Source organism: Oncorhynchus keta, chromosome 13 (assembly GCF_023373465.1).
Source record: "Oncorhynchus keta strain PuntledgeMale-10-30-2019 chromosome 13, Oket_V2, whole genome shotgun sequence".
Classification (NCBI taxonomy): Eukaryota; Metazoa; Chordata; class Actinopteri; order Salmoniformes; family Salmonidae; genus Oncorhynchus; species Oncorhynchus keta.
Window position 1 is genome coordinate 12,106,134 of NC_068433.1, and position 20,001 is coordinate 12,126,134.

A 20,001-nucleotide genomic window follows, 5' to 3' on the forward strand; every position below is an offset into this window, starting at 1 on the left:
GGCTTGATGACCATTTGGAGTTCGCTCATTCCTACGTTGTCAGGAAGGCTACAAGGTAAGCGCGGGGAGAGACTGAAGTCGTAAAAGTGATTCATTGTATTTACGAAACAGGGATAGCTCTGTTTACTACACATCATCGCCGTGCATTCTATTTTAAGCAATTCGGGCGATAATTAATGTGTCCCGTGCATTGAAAGGCACTGGCAGCCTATTTTACCTTCGTGGGTTGTTTGTTTCAACGTAAAATAACATGCTAGCCTACTGTACAAGGTTGGAGAGTTTAACTGCGATATGACACGCTATATTGTAGCCTTTTATGGTATTACGCGCAATGTCCAGCTGTATCCAGCGTCTCTCCACGGCAATTTATTGACATTTATTAATGCGCCGCACAATCGTCTTTACAATCAGTAACCATTCACCAAAATAGCAAGATAATTTAGAGCAGAAGTTAAACCATGAACCTTTATTGGGGTGATTCCTTTCCACTGTGTTCCAAACGCGCACCGTGAATTAAAAGTTATCCAAAATGCGTTTTGTTATTGGGTCGTTCCACCTCAAAAAGCACAACCCATCGAGCATAGACGTCAATTCATTCAACATCTATTCCACATTCAATGTAATTTAATTGAAATTATGTGGAAACAACGTTGATTCAGCCAGTGTGTGCCTAGTGGGAAGAAGGACACTTTTCGACACCCATCATCTCAGATTGTTCTGAAACCGTTTCGGTAGTTAGTAAGAGATATGATTAGCATTCCTGAAACATTATTATGTTGAAATATTTTTTGATCTCTGATAAATTAAGCTAATTGATAAGCTAGGCACCTAAACTGGCCATTGTAATTTATAGGATTCAGATAATATTCAATAAATATAGTAACCAACATCTGATTTGGATCAAACTTCTTTCTTCCAATGAGTAAAACATGAAGGAATATTTGTGTTGTTGTCAAATGCCACCCATCCCACGCCAATCCTCCTCAACAACCAGCGTACAGTATCAGTTATTTATGTTTGACAAGTAATATGAAGCTTCGGTTTGGATTATTGCTTCCCCATACCATGTAATGTAATCCCTGTGAATCTGTAGATTTGTTCTCATCCCCTGTTCTCCTGGATTATTGCTTCCCCATACCATGTAATGTAATCCCTGTGAATCTGTAGATTTGTTCTCATCCCCTGTTCTCCTGGATTATTGCTTCCCCATACCATGTAATGTAATCCCTGTGAATCTGTAGATTTGTTCTCATCCCCTGTTCTCCTGGATTATTGCTTCCCCATACCATGTAATGTAATCCCTGTGAATCTGTAGATTTGTTTTCATCCCCTGTTCTCCTGGATTATTGCTTCCCCATACCATGTAATGTAATCCCTGTGAATCTGTAGATTTGTTCTCATCCCCTGTTCTCCTGGATTATTGCTTCCCCATACCATGTAATGTAATCCCTGTGAATCTGTAGATTTGTTCTCATCCCCTGTTCTCCTGGATTATTGCTTCCCCATACCATGTAATGTAATCCCTGTGAATCTGTAGATTTGTTCTCATCCCCTGTTCTCCTGGATTATTGCTTCCCCATACCATGTAATGTAATCCCTGTGAATCTGTAGATTTGTTCTCATCCCCTGTTCTCCTGGATTATTGCTTCCCCATACCATGTAATGTAATCCCTGTGAATCTGTAGATTTGTTCTCATCCCCTGTTCTCCTGGATTATTGCTTCCCCATACCATGTAATGTAATCCCTGTGAATCTGTAGATTTGTTTTCATCCCCTGTTCAGTGAAATGAATCGTTGAAATCGCTTGCATTATTTACCGTAAAATATTTTGGAAGTACCTGGTTTTGACCACTAGATGCTGCTACTGCCACCACACTATTTTTTAATCCATTTTGCTGGTCTCTTGTTTATTAAATATATCACAACATTTACTTTGCAACTTTGGTTAGAAAACCAATAAATTTGGCTCATGAAAACAAACTGTGTCATCATTCTCACAATTCCTCCATGAAAGCAATGCAGTTTGTCCTTCTCTTATCAACCTAATGTTTCAACCCAACTCTCCTTGAATAGTTGAAGTGGCAACTCTGTGGAGGGCTATCCTTATGGTGCAATTCTCATATGAAGACATCTCTGTGGAGGGCTATCCTTATGGTGCAATTCTCATATGAAGACATCTCTGTGGAGGGCTATCCTTATGGTGCAATTCTCATATGAAGACTTCTCTGTGGAGGGCTATCCTTATGGTGCAATTCTCATATGAAGACTTCTCTGTGGAGGGCTATCCTTATGGTGCTATTCTCTTATGGAGGGCTATCCTTATGGTGCAATTCTCATATGAAGACTTCTCTGTGGAGGGCTATCCTTATGGTGCAATTCTCATATGAAGACTTCTCTGTGGAGGGCTATCCTTATGGTGCAATTCTCATATGAAGACTTCTCTCTGGAGGGCTATCCTTATGGTGCAATTCTCATATGAAGACTTCTCTATGGAGGGCTATCCTTATGGTGCAATTCTCATATGAAGACTTCTCTGTGGAGGGCTATCCTTATGGTGCAATTCTCATATGAAGACTTCTCTGTGGAGGGCTATCCTTATGGTGCAATTCTCATATGAAGACTTCTCTGTGGAGGGCTATCCTTATGGTGCAATTCTCATATGAAGACTTCTCTGTGGAGGGCTATCCTTATGGTGCAATTCTCATATGAAGACTTCTCTGTGGAGGGCTATCCTTATGGTGCAATTCTCATATGAAGACTTCTCTATGGAGGGCTATCCTTATGGTGCAATTCTCATATGAAGACTTCTCTGTGGAGGGCTATCCTTATGGTGCAATTCTCATATGAAGACTTCTCTATGGAGGGCTATCCTTATGGTGCAATTCTCATATGAAGACTTCTCTCTGGAGGGCTATCCTTATGGTGCAATTCTCATATGAAGACTTCTCTCTGGAGGGCTATCCTTATGGTGCAATTCTCATATGAAGACTTCTCTATGGAGGGCTATCCTTATGGTGCAATTCTCATATGAAGACTTCTCTCTGGAGGGCTATCCTTATGGTGCAATTCTCATATGAAGAATTCTCTCTGGAGGGCTATCCTTATGGTGCAATTCTCATATGAAGACTTCTCTCTGGAGGGCTATCCTTATGGTGCAATTATCATATGAAGACTTCTCTATGGAGGGCTATCCTTATGGTGCAATTCTCATATGAAGACTTCTCTATGGAGGGCTATCCTTATGGTGCAATTCTCATATGAAGACTTCTCTCTGGAGGGCTATCCTTATGGTGCAATTCTCATATGAAGACTTCTCTCTGGAGGGCTATCCTTATGGTGCAATTCTCATATGAAGACTTCTCTATGGAGGGCTATCCTTATGGTGCAATTCTCATATGAAGACTTCTCTCTGGAGGGCTATCCTTATGGTGCAATTCTCATATGAAGACTTCTCTATGGAGGGCTATCCTTATGGTGCAATTCTCATATGAAGACTTCTCTATGGAGGGCTATCCTTATGGTGCAATTCTCATATGAAGACTTCTCTGTGGAGGGCTATCCTTATGGTGCAATTCTCATATGAAGACTTCTCTGTGGAGGGCTATCCTTATGGTGCAATTCTCATATGAAGACTTCTCTGTGGAGGGCTATCCTTATGGTGCAATTCTCATATGAAGACTTCTCTGTGGAGGGCTATCCTTATGGTGCAATTCTCATATGAAGACTTCTCTATGGAGGGCTATCCTTATGGTGCAATTCTCATATGAAGACTTCTCTGTGGAGGGCTATCCTTATGGTGCAATTCTCATATGAAGACTTCTCTGTGGAGGGCTATCCTTATGGTGCAATTCTCATATGAAGACTTCTCTCTGGAGGGCTATCCTTATGGTGCAATTCTCATATGAAGACTTCTCTCTGGAGGGCTATCCTTATGGTGGCTATCCTTATGGTGCAATTCTCATATGAAGACTTCTCTCTGGAGGGCTATCCTTATGGTGCAATTCTCATATGAAGAATTCTCTCTGGAGGGCTATCCTTATGGTGCAATTCTCATATGAAGACTTCTCTCTGGAGGGCTATCCTTATGGTGCAATTATCATATGAAGACTTCTCTCTGGAGGGCTATCCTTATGGTGCAATTCTCATATGAAGACTTCTCTATGGAGGGCTATCCTTATGGTGCAATTCTCATATGAAGACTTCTCTCTGGAGGGCTATCCTTATGGTGCAATTCTCATATGAAGACTTCTCTCTGGAGGGCTATCCTTATGGTGCAATTCTCATATGAAGACTTCTCTATGGAGGGCTATCCTTATGGTGCAATTCTCATATGAAGACTTCTCTCTGGAGGGCTATCCTTATGGTGCAATTCTCATATGAAGACTTCTCTATGGAGGGCTATCCTTATGGTGCAATTCTCATATGAAGACTTCTCTCTGGAGGGCTATCCTTATGGTGCAATTCTCATATGAAGACTTCTCTCTGGAGGGCTATCCTTATGGTGCAATTCTCATATGAAGACTTCTCTATGGAGGGCTATCCTTATGGTGCAATTCTCATATGAAGACTTCTCTGTGGAGGGCTATCCTTATGGTGCAATTCTCATATGAAGACTTCTCTATGGAGGGCTATCCTTACGGTGCAATTCTCATATGAAGACTTCTCTGTGGAGGGCTATCCTTATGGTGCAATTCTCATATGAAGACTTCTCTGTGGAGGGCTATCCTTATGGTGCAATTCTCATATGAAGACTTCTCTGTGGAGGGCTATCCTTATGGTGCAATTCTCATATGAAGACTTCTCTCTGGAGGGCTATCCTTATGGTGCAATTCTCATATGAAGACTTCTCTATGGAGGGCTATCCTTATGGTGCAATTCTCATATGAAGACTTCTCTATGGAGGGCTATCCTTATGGTGCAATTCTCATATGAAGACTTCTCTATGGAGGGCTATACTTATGGTGCAATTCTCATATGAAGACTTCTCTATGGAGGGCTATCCTTATGGTGCAATTCTCATATGAAGACTTCTCTCTGGAGGGCTATCCTTATGGTGCAATTCTCATATGAAGACTTCTCTATGGAGGGCTATCCTTATGGTGCAATTCTCATATGAAGACTTCTCTATGGAGGGCTATCCTTATGGTGCAATTCTCATATGAAGACTTCTCTGTGGAGGGCTATCCTTATGGTGCAATTCTCATATGAAGACTTCTCTATGGAGGGCTATCCTTATGGTGCAATTCTCATATGAAGACTTCTCTATGGAGGGCTATCCTTATGGTGCAATTCTCATATGAAGACTTCTCTGTGGAGGGCTATCCTTATGGTGCAATTCTCATATGAAGACTTCTCTATGGAGGGCTATCCTTATGGTGCAATTCTCATATGAAGACTTCTCTGTGGAGGGCTATCCTTATGGTGCAATTCTCATATGAAGACTTCTCTATGGAGGGCTATCCTTATGGTGCAATTCTCATATGAAGACTTCTCTATGGAGGGCTATCCTTATGGTGCAATTCTCATATGAAGACTTCTCTATGGAGGGCTATCCTTATGGTGCAATTCTCATATGAAGACTTCTCTGTGGAGGGCTATCCTTATGGTGCAATTCTCATATGAAGACTTCTCTATGGAGGGCTATCCTTATGGTGCAATTCTCATATGAAGACTTCTCTGTGGAGGGCTATCCTTATGGTGCAATTCTCATATGAAGACTTCTCTGTGGAGGGCTATCCTTATGGTGCAATTCTCATATGAAGACTTCTCTGTGGAGGGCTATCCTTATGGTGCAATTCTCATATGAAGACTTCTCTATGGAGGGCTATCCTTATGGTGCAATTCTCATATGAAGACTTCTCTGTGGAGGGCTATCCTTATGGTGCAATTCTCATATGAAGACTTCTCTATGGAGGGCTATCCTTATGGTGCAATTCTCATATGAAGACTTCTCTATGGAGGGCTATCCTTATGGTGCAATTCTCATATGAAGACTTCTCTCTGGAGGGCTATCCTTATGGTGCAATTCTCATATGAAGACTTCTCTCTGGAGGGCTATCCTTATGGTGCAATTCTCATATGAAGACTTCTCTATGGAGGGCTATCCTTATGGTGCAATTCTCATATGAAGACTTCTCTATGGAGGGCTATCCTTATGGTGCAATTCTCATATGAAGACTTCTCTGTGGAGGGCTATCCTTATGGTGCAATTCTCATATGAAGACTTCTCTATGGAGGGCTATCCTTATGGTGCAATTCTCATATGAAGACTTCTCTATGGAGGGCTATCCTTATGGTGCAATTCTCATATGAAGACTTCTCTGTGGAGGGCTATCCTTATGGTGCAATTCTCATATGAAGACTTCTCTATGGAGGGCTATCCTTATGGTGCAATTCTCATATGAAGACTTCTCTGTGGAGGGCTATCCCTATGGTGCAATTCTCATATGAAGACTTCTCTATGGAGGGCTATCCTTATGGTGCAATTCTCATATGAAGACTTCTCTATGGAGGGCTATCCTTATGGTGCAATTCTCATATGAAGACTTCTCTGTGGAGGGCTATCCTTATGGTGCAATTCTCATATGAAGACTTCTCTATGGAGGGCTATCCTTATGGTGCAATTCTCATATGAAGACTTCTCTGTGGAGGGCTATCCTTATGGTGCAATTCTCATATGAAGACTTCTCTGTGGAGGGCTATCCTTATGGTGCAATTCTCATATGAAGACTTCTCTGTGGAGGGCTATCCTTATGGTGCAATTCTCATATGAAGACTTCTCTCTGGAGGGCTATCCTTATGGTGCAATTCTCATATGAAGACTTCTCTATGGAGGGCTATCCTTATGGTGCAATTCTCATATGAAGACTTCTCTATGGAGGGCTATCCTTATGGTGCAATTCTCATATGAAGACTTCTCTATGGAGGGCTATCCTTATGGTGCAATTCTCATATGAAGACTTCTCTATGGAGGGCTATCCTTATGGTGCAATTCTCATATGAAGACTTCTCTCTGGAGGGCTATCCTTATGGTGCAATTCTCATATGAAGACTTCTCTATGGAGGGCTATCCTTATGGTGCAATTCTCATATGAAGACTTCTCTATGGAGGGCTATCCTTATGGTGCAATTCTCATATGAAGACTTCTCTATGGAGGGCTATCCTTATGGTGCAATTCTCATATGAAGACTTCTCTATGGAGGGCTATCCTTATGGTGCAATTCTCATATGAAGACTTCTCTCTGGAGGGCTATCCTTATGGTGCAATTCTCATATGAAGACTTCTCTATGGAGGGCTATCCTTATGGTGCAATTCTCATATGAAGACTTCTCTATGGAGGGCTATCCTTATGGTGCAATTCTCATATGAAGACTTCTCTGTGGAGGGCTATCCTTATGGTGCAATTCTCATATGAAGACTTCTCTGTGGAGGGCTATCCTTATGGTGCAATTCTCATATGAAGACTTCTCTATGGAGGGCTATCCTTATGGTGCAATTCTCATATGAAGACTTCTCTGTGGAGGGCTATCCTTATGGTGCAATTCTCATATGAAGACTTCTCTATGGAGGACTATCCTTATGGTGCAATTCTCATATGAAGACTTCTCTGTGGAGGGCTATCCCTATGGTGCAATTCTCATATGAAGACTTCTCTATGGAGGGCTATCCTTATGGTGCAATTCTCATATGAAGACTTTTCCCAAAGACCCAAAACACTGATAGAGAAATTAACTAGGGATTAAAATGTTTTGACAACACTAAAATAATTGAATACCATCGCCATTGCTAAACACTATATAATATATGTTTGGGACTTTTACCTTTATTTAACTAAGCAAGTCAGTTAAGAACAAATTATTTTATTTTATTTTTTTATTTTCAATGACAGCCTAGGAACAGTGGGTTAACCTCCTTGTTCAGGGGCAGAATGACAGATTTTTACTTTGTCAGCTCGGGGATTCAATCTTGCAACCTTTTGGTTACTAGTCCAACACTCTAACCACTAGGCTATCTGTCACACCATTGAAGACCATTAGAGACCATAACATTGAAACCATTAATTCTGTTGTAGCCTAATGGTTTGCTTGTTCACCAGGAATGGTCTAATAGTTTTATTATAATAATAATAAACCACACAATTATTTTATTTTTTTCTTCTCCCCACTTTCGATCTTGTCTCATCGCCTCAACTCTCCAACTGGCTTGGGAGGTGAAGGTCGAGTCATGCGTCCTCCAAAACATGACCCGCTTCTTAATTAACACCCGCCCGCTTCAACCGGAATCCAGCCGAACCAATGTGTCGGAGGAAACACTGTTCACCCGACAACCAAGGTCAGCCTGCAGGCGCCCGGCCGGCCACAAGGAGTCGCTAGAGCACGATGAGCCAAGTACATTTCTCCCAAATAATGTTTCAGGAATGCCAATCTTGCCTGTTTCTAACTATAGAAACGATCTCAGAACAGTCTGAGATGGAGGGTGACATGGAACAGAGTTCAGAGTTTTGGAATAGATACTATTGAAATGATTCATTGTTTTGTCTTTATTATAAAGGGGTTATTACATGTTTTGTAATATTGCAGTGCCTCGTGTTACTGTAATTTACTCAGATTACGAAACCTAGAAGGACAATTTGTTGAAAAAATATATATATATGTTTATTAATTTATGAAATTATGAAAAATATTAATAACATAATTTCATAAATTAATAAACACACCGTGTTTTTAAATGACAAAAATCCAGTGTTTCTATGTCAAACTGTTTTGTTACATTTCAGTCTTCTGTGATGTATATAAAGTGTAATATTAGGATGCAAACTCAAAATTGTATACATTTCAACTCTATATCTGACATGGTACAGGTGTCTTCTTGTGTGTGAGGGTTTTATACTTTTGATTCAAAGTAGATTTGTTTCAGACGACCAATAAATACTGTGAGCCTGATTTAGCCCATTGCAGTAAAATGTTACTGAGGTGCTGACCCACCCTCGACAACCACTGTGATTATTATTATTTGACCCTGCTGGTCATCTATGAACATTTGAACATCTTGGCCATGTTCTTTATAATCTCCACCCGGCACAGCCAGAAGAGGACTGGCCACCCCTCATAGCCTGGTTCCTCTCTACCCGGCACAGCCAGAAGAGGACTGGCCACCCCTCATAGCCTGGTTCCTCTCTAGGTTTCTTCCTAGGTTTTGGCCATTCTAGGGAGTTTTTCCTAGCCACCGTGCTTCTACACCTGCATTGCTTGCTGTTTGGGGTATTAGGCTGGGTTTCTGTACAGCACTTTGTGACATCAGCCGATGTAAGAAGGGCTTTATAAATACATTTGATTGATTGATTGATTAATGACATAAAGTCAGTAATCAGTCATTATTTATAATATTTTATCTCACAGGAGCACACTATAAATTCCTGGGTAAGATTCAGGTAAATAGTCTAGTGGTTAAGAGCGTTGGGCCAGTAACTAAACGGTTGCTGGTTCTAATCCCTGAGCCAAAGTATGTTGATGTGCTCTTAATAAGCAAGGCACTAAAGCCTAATTGGATAAGAGTGTCTGCTAAATTACTCAAATATAATGCCAGTAGCAAACCAGCAGCCTTACTGTCGTCCTGGATATATTCTGGGCATATAGTGAGGGACGTACCTTGGAACCACAACTATCAGTCCTAGTTTATCATAGGGGAGTAGGTTATGACTTATAAAGGGCACAGGTGGCAGGGGGAACCTTAATTGGAGAGGACGGGCTCAAAGTAATGGCTGGAACGGAACAAATGGAATGGCATGGAACACATCATCATCAATCCATGTGATTGATACCATTATATTGACCACCGATCCAGCCATTACTATGAGCCTTCATCCCCTCAGCAGCCTCCAGTGATTTAGGGCAACTTATTGCATTCAAGTCTAGCCAGAATAAGTGTGCCTGTCATTGTTTATTTTACATTTCATTTGTATAATTTACATGTACATTTCAGGCCCGTGAAAAGGTCAGACATATTTCTCAGACAAAAGAAAGTGAGAGATGTATTATTTTGTGTATCCACAGTATTTTCCACTTCCTAATTCCTAACCACACCTTGTAAGAAAACATTATTTCATTGACACTTCAACAAATGAGAAGATGAGATGCTTTAGGGCTGAAACTCAGATCTCTGACAGCTATTGATTTAGCAGTAAGGACACGTTAGGGTTGCTCTATATGGGATTGTCACTAGGGGGTCACATGCACACACACACGCACACACACACATTTTGCCATATCTTATGCAAAATGTGTGTGGCTAGACTTGAATGCAAATAATGCAAATAAGATAGCATTCCGCTCCCATTGGCTTGCCATTTCATAGGGTGGTAAGGGCTCAGTTTTATGTGCCTGGCAGGCAGACTAATCGACAGGTACATTTTGTGGCAAATGCATTTGACAGCCACAGAGTTTAAAAAATATATTTCAGTAGGGCTGTTCAGGTGCAGTAGGTCTTTGACAAAAATAAACCCGGGAACCTTGTGGTTAACACCTTGTGTTTTTGAATGCTGGCACTGTGCAGTCATGTTCTACTAATACTGCTCAACATAATTCATTTGTGAGTTACTGTTTGAGAAAGAATGTGTGTGTGTGTGTGTGTGTTTGGGTGTGTTTGGGTGTGTGTGGGTGTGTGTGGGTGTGTTTGGGTGTGTGTGTGGGTGTGTGTGGGTGTGTTTGGGTGTGTTTCAGAATCCTGCAGTAAAAAAAAAATGGATGTCCAATAATGACTTACAATGTCTTGTTAATGTTGGTTAATGTCCTGTTAATGTTGGTTAATGTATTGTTATTGTTGGTTAATGTCCTGTTAATGTTGTTAATGTCCTGTTGATGTTGGTTAATGTCCTGATAATGTTGGTTAATGTCCTGTTAATGTTGGTTAATGTCTTGTTAATGTTGGTTAATGTCCTGTTAATGTTGTTAATGTCTTGTTAATGCTGGTTAATGTCCTGTTAATGTTGGTTAATGTCCTGTTAATGTTGGTTAATGTCTTGTTAATGTTGGTTAATGTCCTGTTAATGTTGGTTAATGTTGGTTAATGTCTTGTTAATGTTGGTTATTGTCTTGTTAATGTTGGTTAATGTCCTGTTAATGTTGGTTAATGTCCTGTTAATGTTGGTTAATGTCCTGTTAATGTTGGTTAATGTCTTGTTAATGTCCTGTTAATGTCTTGTTCATGTCCTGTTAATGTCATGTTAATGTCCTGTTAATGTTGGTTAAATGTCCTGTTAATGTTGTGTTAATGTCCTGTTAATGTTGGTTAATGTCCTGTTAATGTTGGTTAATGTCTTGTTAATGTTGGTTAATGTCCTGTTAATGTTGTTAATGTCTTGTTAATGCTGGTTAATGTCCTGTTAATGTTGGTTAATGTCCTGTTAATGTTGGTTAATGTCTTGTTAATGTTGGTTAATGTCCTGTTAATGTTGGTAAATGTTGGTTAATGTATTGTTAATGTTGGTTAATGTCCTGTTAATGTTGGTTAATGTATTGTTAATGTTGGTTAATGTCTTGTTAATGTTGGTTAATGTCTTGTAAATGTTGGTTAATGTCCTGTTAATGTTGGTTAATGTCTTGTTAATGTTGGTTAATGTCCTGTTAATGTTGGTTAATGTCCTGTTAATGTCCTGTTAATGTTGGTTAATGTCTTGTTAATGTTGGTTAATGTCTTGTTAATGTTGGTTAATGTCCTGTTAATGTTGGTTAATGTCCTGTTAATGTTGGTTAATGTCCTGTTAATGTTGGTTAATCTCTTGTTAATGTCCTGTTAATGTCTTGTTCATGTCCTGTTAATGTCATGTTAATGTCCTGTTAATGTTGTTTAATGTCCTGTTAATGTTGGTTAATGTCTTGTTAATGTCTTGTTAATGTTGGTTAATGTCTTGTTAATGTTGGTTAATGTCTTGTTAATGTTGGTTAATGTCCTGTTAATGTTGGTTAATGTCTTGTTAATGTTGGTTAATGTCCTGTTAATGTTGGTTAATGTCCTGTTAATGTTGGTTAATGTTGGTTAATGTCTTGTTAATGTTGGTTAATGTCCTGTTAATGTTGGTTAATGTCCTGTTAATGTTGGTTAATGTCCTGTTAATGTCTGGTTAATGTCTTGTTAATGTTGGTTAATGTTGGTTAATGTCCTGTTAATGTTGGTTACTGTCCTGTAAATGTTGTGTTAATGTCTTATTAATGTTGGTTAATGTCTTGTTAATGTTGGTTAATGTCTTGTTAATGTTGGTTAATGTCCTGTTAATGTTGGTTAATGTCCTGTAAATGTTGGTTAATGTTGGTTAATGTCTTGTTAATGTCTTGTTAATGTCCTGTTAATGTTGGTTAATGTCTTGTAAATGTTGGTTAATGTCCTGTTAATGTTGTGTTAATGTCTTGTTAATGTTGGTTAATGTCTTGTTAATGTTGGTTAATGTCTTGTTAATGTTGGTTAATGTCCTGTTAATGTCTTGTTAATGTCTTGTTAATGTCCTGTTAATGTTGGTTAATGTCCTGTTAATGTTGGTTAATGTCTTGTTAATGTTGGTTAATGTCCTGTTAATGTTGGTTAATGTATTGTTAATGTTGGTTAATGTCTTGTTAATGTTGGTTAATGTCTTGTTAATGTTGGTTAATGTCCTGTTAATGTTGGTTAATGTCTTGTTAATGTTGGTTAATGTCTTGTTAATGTTGGTTAATGTCTTGTAAATGTTGGTTAATGTCCTGTTAATGTTGGTTAATGTCCTGTTAATGTTGGTTAATGTCTTGTTAATGTTGGTTAATGTCTTGTTAATGTTGGTTAATGTATTGTTAATGTTGGTTAATGTCCTGTTAATGTTGGTTACTGTCCTGTAAATGTTGTGTTAATGTCTTATTAATGTTGGTTAATGTCCTGTAAATGTTGGTTAATGTTGGTTAATGTCTTGTTAATGTCCTGTTAATGTTGGTTAATGTCTTGTTAATGTTGGTTAATGTCCTGTTAATGTTGGTTAATGTCCTGTTAATGTTGGTTAATGTCTTGTTAATGTTGGTTAATGTCTTGTTAATGTTGGTTAATGTCTTGTAAATGTTGGTTAATGTCCTGTTAATGTTGGTTAATGTCCTGTTAATGTTGGTTAATGTCTTGTTAATGTTGGTTAATGTCTTGTTAATGTTGGTTAATGTATTGTTAATGTTGGTTAATGTCCTGTTAATGTTGGTTACTGTCCTGTAAATGTTGTGTTAATGTCTTATTAATGTTGGTTAATGTCTTGTTAATGTTGGTTAATGTCTTGTTAATGTTGGTTAATGTCCTGTTAATGTTGGTTAATGTCCTGTAAATGTTGGTTAATGTTGGTTAATGTCTTGTTAATGTCCTGTTAATGTTGGTTAATGTCCTGTTAATGTTGGTTAATGTCCTGTTAATGTTGGTTAATGTCCTGTTAATGTTGGTTAATGTCTTGTTAATGTTGGTTAATGTCCTGTTAATGTTGGTTAATGTTGGTTAATGTCCTGTAAATGTTGTGTTAATGTCTTGTTAATGATTTATGACTTGTTGTGTTAATATTGTGTTAATGTAGTGTTCATGTTGTGATCATGTTGTACTAATGTTGTGTTAATATCGTGTTAATGTTGTGCTAATGTTGTGTTAATGTTGTGTTAATATTGTGTTAATGTCATATAATAATCTAATCAAATAGACCAATTCCTCAGAGACTGTAAATGTACTAAATGGTCTTGTTGTACAATGTATATTACTGTTTTAATGTCTTAAAATGTCTTATAACCTGTGTTGTGTTGTGTATTTGCAGGGAGATGGTGAATGCATGGTTTGCTGAGCGAGTCCATTCCATCCAGCCCTCCTCCTCCTCCTCGTCATCCTCCAAAGAAACCCTTCTACCCCAGAGACCCACCCAGCCCTCAGACAGCCCCTGCTTAGCCTCCTCCCTGCCCCCTTCCCTGGGCCTGAACGACAGGCGTTCCCCTTCCCCAGCCCCGACCCACAGCCCCGCTCCCAGCACCCCCACCCGCAAGATCTCTGCATCTGAGTTTGACAGGCCGTTGAGGCCCATCGTGGTCAAGGACGCGGAAGGCTCACTAACCTTCCTCTGCGACACCGAACCTGACCGAGGCGACATCCGGACACCCTTCAGAACCCAGCAGGGAGGGGTCGGGGTTGGTATCCCCACAGGGATGATGGGCGAGGTTGGCAGTGCCCGGGGGTTGGATCGCTGTGCCAGGCTGTTGGAGCTGGTGAGGGATGTGTCGAGTCACCTGGATGTGACGGCGCTGTGCCACAAGATCTTCCTCCACATCAACGAGCTGATCGCCGCGGACCGCTACTCCCTCTTCCTGGTAGGTAGTGGCACCATGGACTACAATACCCACAGTGCTCTGTTTGTAGCAGGGCCACTGGGATGAGAGGAAGAAGGATCGAACAGTGGCTAGTGTATGTCATGAAACACACCTAGGATGAAATGAGGAAGGATTAGAAAGGCAAAGTGATCATAAATCTCAAAGTATTTATGATCAGTACTCTCAAAGTACTGATGAACCGATACAACATTTTTGGCCGATACCTACAGTTCTGGTCATAAAAAAAGCTAGCTAGCTCATGTATGCAAACAAAGTTCTTCCCCAAAAACATAGCAAAACGACATAATCTGTTTCAGTAGCTGTAGTTAGCTAGCTAACTATATAGCTCGGTGTCATCATCTAAAATAACGCAAATTTATAAAACAGTTCTTATTTGATGAATGGTGGTCGGACTCATCTATGTGAAGCTAGCCACAATAAGGATTAACCACAATAGTGGACTTTGCGCTTAGCCTTCAAAATAAAAGTATGTCATTGATAGTGATGCAAATGAATACAAATAGTAGAATTATGCCATAATTTAAAAGATCCTGCTAAATGAGGTTGGAATGGTGTTATGTAAAATCAACAAAAGACACTCATTTGTTAATTTGCCAAAAATCTGTTGAAATCACACTGGATGTATTTTTCTTTAGAATTGCATTGAGGACATACTTATTCCACTGTACAACCTTACCTATGGATTGTGGATCAATGACATGGGGTATCAGTCTACTCAGTGACACCAAGAGAACATTCATGTCGTAGCTCTTATTGCGGGACTCTGAAACAACTGTGAATTGAGCCACATTTATTGTGTATTGAACACTATTCCTGAGGAAAAACAATACTGCGTGGATGTTTTGGAGTCTGATATCTCTGAGGAGGACGTTGGGAAACAATATCTTGGGTATTGAGTAGACTGATAGCCCATTTCATTGATCCCCAATCCTTGGGTAAAGCTTTACAGTGCAGTATGAATGTTAATACACACAATAGGCTGACTGGGGAGGTGATTTCACACGGTCACTGTCCCGCGATAAGAGCTACAACGCTAATGTTTGCATAAACACTTCACAGTTGTGTTCTGCGGGTGTCACCCGGTAGACTGATACCCCATTTCATTGCTTCACATTCCAATCTTTTTTATGATCTAGTGATCTCGTCTAAATATGGCATGATTCCACCAATTGATGATTCTGCATCACTTTCAAGGAAGTACTTTTATTTTAAAGACAAACCGCAAATGCCACTATTGTGCCTAATTCTTATTGTGGCTAGCTTCACAACACATAACCCGGTTCGGTCGGGCCTCACTAGCCAGATGAAGCTAACTGGCTGTTTATAACGTTAGCTTTTGGCAACAGGGTTAAGTAGCTGGCTAACTATTTATTTTCATGAACTGAAGTTCAATTTCAATAGGAGAACAACAAGTGACAACCTAGTTACTCACAATGACTCCGAAATCATTGCTAAGACGAATGAAAATGACTGCAGTTTCTACTGGTCATTGTTTTCAGGCTGGTTGTATTGGTGTTAGCTAGGTACCAAGCTAAAGCTAGCTATAACTGTGTTATTTGACATGTCAAATTAATAGATTAATAAATTAATACGTCATATAGTGTTAATATCAAATAGTGTAATTTGACGTGTATATTTTTTGACACGCAAAGACAAAAACGCCATTCCATAGTATGTCGTGAAGCTAATAGCAGTGACGCCATTACTGTGTGACTCCGGTAGGGCAACATCTGAAAAATAGCGCACTTGGTAGTGTGTCCCGGTGCTCGACCAGTAGCGAAAGCCAACATCACCCACGACAGAGAACGGTTGATTGTCAAGGGAAATGAGTTCCCTTATCATGGCGTTAATGTATTTTGCCTTTGAGTCGTCTCGCGGAAATGTTTAATCTTTCAAATGACTGCTTGACATGTTGACTGCTCGATCCACACAGCAGACATTGTGGACTAGGTGAGGAATGCTGTGTTGCACTACTGGACTTGTTGACTGCTCAATCCACACAGCAGACATTGTGGACTAGGTTAGGAATGCTGTGTTGCACGTGTAGCACAAAATTGCACGTGACGTCATTACGTCATGTACCAACGTTATATTATGTAGCTTTGACATCGGTTTTTAACATCAGCGTTAAACTAGACATCGGCCAATACCGATGTTGGCACTTTTAGCTAATAAAGGCCCATTCCGATATGTTCACCGATATATCGTGCATCCTAATTTCAAGTATATGATGCTGAATGAAGCTGTTGGAAAAGTTGGCTCCAAAGTGGACTTCCTGGTTCTTTTTGTGACCTTTTAATCTGTGTCTAATCCGTATCTGTCTTATTCAACAACCATATCAGGTAGCAATGATTACATTGCATATACACTGTGGAGACAACTTTAAAAAAGCTGTTGCAGACACTTCCTGTAGAGTCTGGATATGTATGACATCACTTCCTTACTGTTCCTTGTCATGTGACCCCAGGTGGGCGAGGACAGCTCCAACAGGAAGTTCCTGGTGAGCAGGCTATTTGACGTTGCCGAGGGCTCCACCCTGGAGGAGGTGTCCAATAGCTGCATCCGTCTGGAATGGAAGAAGGGCATTGTGGGTCACGTGGCGGCCACGGGCCAGCCCCTCAACATCAAGAATGCCTACGAGGTGAGACGCTTTTTATTTCTCTATGTTTGATGGCCTCCATCTCTTTTGTCCTTTGGAATGGTTAATTTCACAGTCCTATTACAGTTGGTACTTACAAAGACGTTATGTGGAAAGAAGTTGTACTTATGAAATGTTCAACAGTTTTTTTGTGTGTTTCGATGAGTCATAAAGAAACCCACAGGTGGTCATTACAGTAGGTCATTGAATTATTTCTATAACCCTGATACGATGTGCTTTCTAAGTAGACACTGTACCAAGTAAATATGGGCCTGTGAAATACAGAGTAATCCTCCATTGACCTCCTTTCTGCGGCCTCCCTTGTTTTTCTGCTGAGTGTCAGATAACACCCTGGTGGGGTTTGCGTATGTAGGATTATGATGATGAATATAATGAGGAGGTTGGTGTGTGTGTGTGCCTGCGTGTGTGTGTGTGTGCATGTGTATGTGTGTTTTGAATCAGGCCAGTATTTGTGTTGGGAAGTCTGGGTCTTTGCTGACAGAGTGCAGGACCTGAGATTGATTGGCCAAGCATAAACCACAGAGAGGAATGGAGGGAAGGAGGGAGGGAAAGAAAAATCCTTGCGAGTTGACCTTCTTTCACTTATAGAGAGAGAGAGGGGGGGTGGGGGGCTTTTACATTCTGAGATCAAACAGGAAGTTGTATGTCAAAGTTCATCACTGGACTGAAGGAAACCCATACGCAAGGGGACATTCTGAATTGGGTAAAAATCCATCCTCTCCTCAACTCCTCCGTCTTCCTTTCCTCTGTGACCTGGAAACCGATAAATGTTTTTTATTTCACCTTTTTTATTTAACCAGGCAGACCAGTTGTGTCACGCCCTGGTCAAAGTATTTTGTGTTTATCCTCATTTATTTGGTCAGGCCAGGGTGTGACATGGGTTTTTGTATGTGGTGTGTATGTATTGGGATTGTAGCTTAGTGGGGTGTTCTAGTTAAGTCTATGGCTGTCTGAAGTGGTTCTCAATCAGAGGCAGGTGTTTATCGTTGTCTCTGATTGGGAACCATATTTAGGCAGCCATATTCTTTGTGTGTTTTGTGGGTGATTGTCCTTAGTGTCCTTGTTCCTGTGTTAGTTTTCACAAGTATAGGCTGTTTCGGTTTTCGTTACGTTCTTTGTTTTTGTAGTATTTTGTATTGATTCGTGGTTTACGTTTGTTTATTAAACATGGATCGCAATCTACACGCTGCATTTTGGTCTGACTCTCCTTCACCACAAGAGAACCGTTACAAGTTGAGAACAAGTTCCCATTTACAACTGTGACCTGGCCAAGATAAAGCAAAGCAGTGTGACAGAAACTACAACACAGAGTTACACATGGGGTGACACAATAGAAAAATCTGTTTACAGTGTGTGCAAATGAAGTAGGGAGATAAGGCAATCAATAGGCCAATAGTGGCGAAGTAATTACAATTTAGCATTTTACACTGGAGTGATATATGTGCAGATGAGGATATGCAAGTAGAAAAACTGGTGTGCAAAAGAGCTGAACAACAAAAAACAAATATGGGGATTAGGTAGGTAGTTGGTTGTATGGACTATTTACAGATGGGCTGTGTATAGCTGCAGCAATTGGTAAGATGCTCTGACAGCTGATAGCTGACAACTTACTGCTGAGTGGTCGAGGAGAGCGTCAATTCATTAGTAAGCTAATGGAGAAGTGGTAAATAAACCTCTCACTGTCAACTGCGTTTATTTTCAGCAAACTTACACACACACACATATTTGTATGAACATAACAAGATTCAACAACTGAGACATAAACTGAACAAGTTCCACAGACATGTGACTAACAGAAATGGAATAATGTGTCCCTGAACAATGAGGGGGTCAAAATCAAAAGTAACAGTCAGCATCTGGTGTGGCCACCAGCTGCATTAAGTACTGCAGTGCATCTTCTACTCGTGGACTGCACCAGATTTGCCAGTTCTTGCTGTGAGATGTTAACCCACTCTTCCACCTGCAAGTTCCCGGACATCTCTGGGGGGGAATGGACCTATCCCTCACCATCCGATCCAACAGGTCCCAGAAAAACTCAATGGGATTGAGATCCAAGGTCCAGGCCTCGGTGTAACGCTCATTCCTTTGACGATAAACGCTAATCCGACCATCCCACCTGGTGAGACAAAACCACGACTCATCAGTGAAGAGCACTTTTTGCCAGTGTTGTCTGTTCCAACGACAGTGGGTTTGTGTCCATAGGTGACGTTGTTGCTGGTGATGTCTGGTGAGGACCTGCCTTACAACAGGCCTACAAGCCCTCAGTCCAGCCTCTCTCAGCCTCTTGCGGACAGTCTGAACACTGATGGAGGGATTGTGCGTTCCAGGTGTAACACGGGCAGTTGTTGTTGCCATCCTGTACCTGTCCTGCAGGTGTGATGTTCGGATGTACCGATCCTGTACAGGTCTTGTTACACGTGGTCTGCCACTGCAAGGACGATCAGCTGTCCGTCCTGCCTCCCTGTAGCGCTGTCTTAGGCATCTCACAGTACGGACATTGCAATTTATTGCCCTGGCAACATCTGCAGTCCTCATGCCTCCTTGCAGCATGCCTAAGGCACATTCTCGCAGATGAGCAGGGACCCTGGGCATCTTTCTTTTGGTGTTTTTCAGAGTCAGTAGAAAGGGCTCTTTAGTGTCATAAGTTTTCATAACTGTGACCTTAATTGCCTACCGTCTGTAAGCTGTTTGTGTCTTAATGACCGTTCCACAGGTGCATGTTCATTAATTGTTTATGGTTCATTGAACAAGCATGGGAAACAGTGTTTAAACCCTTTACAATGAAGATCTGTGAAGTTATTTGGAGTTTTACGAATGATCTTTGAAAGAGAGGATCCTGAAAAAGGAACATTTCTTTTTTTGCTGAGTTTACTTCGTATCCTCCCGGGAATCTAGCGCGGAAGTGTTTAAAAATCCACCACACCCCATTTCAATCAGCTGCTGTTTTATCAAAGGAGAAAAGCTCACATTTTTATAAACT

The 20,001-nt window shown here is 40.5% G+C and overlaps 1 protein-coding gene across 3 annotated transcripts in view; it reads left to right on the forward strand.

Moving 5' to 3' along the window:
• Positions 1-20,001, forward strand: part of LOC118392690 (cGMP-specific 3',5'-cyclic phosphodiesterase-like) — a 124,740-nt gene that overhangs the window by 32,813 nt on the left and 71,926 nt on the right. For 2 of the 3 annotated variants that reach the window (XM_052459363.1, XM_052459364.1), the window contains exons 1-3: positions 1-55; positions 13,798-14,341; positions 16,830-17,003. The exon at positions 1-55 is cut by the window's left edge and continues 232 nt beyond it. In XM_052459363.1, the coding sequence (XP_052315323.1) occupies positions 1-55; positions 13,798-14,341; positions 16,830-17,003 (773 nt within the window). The remainder of the gene's footprint in view (positions 56-13,797; positions 14,342-16,829; positions 17,004-20,001) is intronic. The other variant, XM_052459365.1, reaches the window with a different exon arrangement.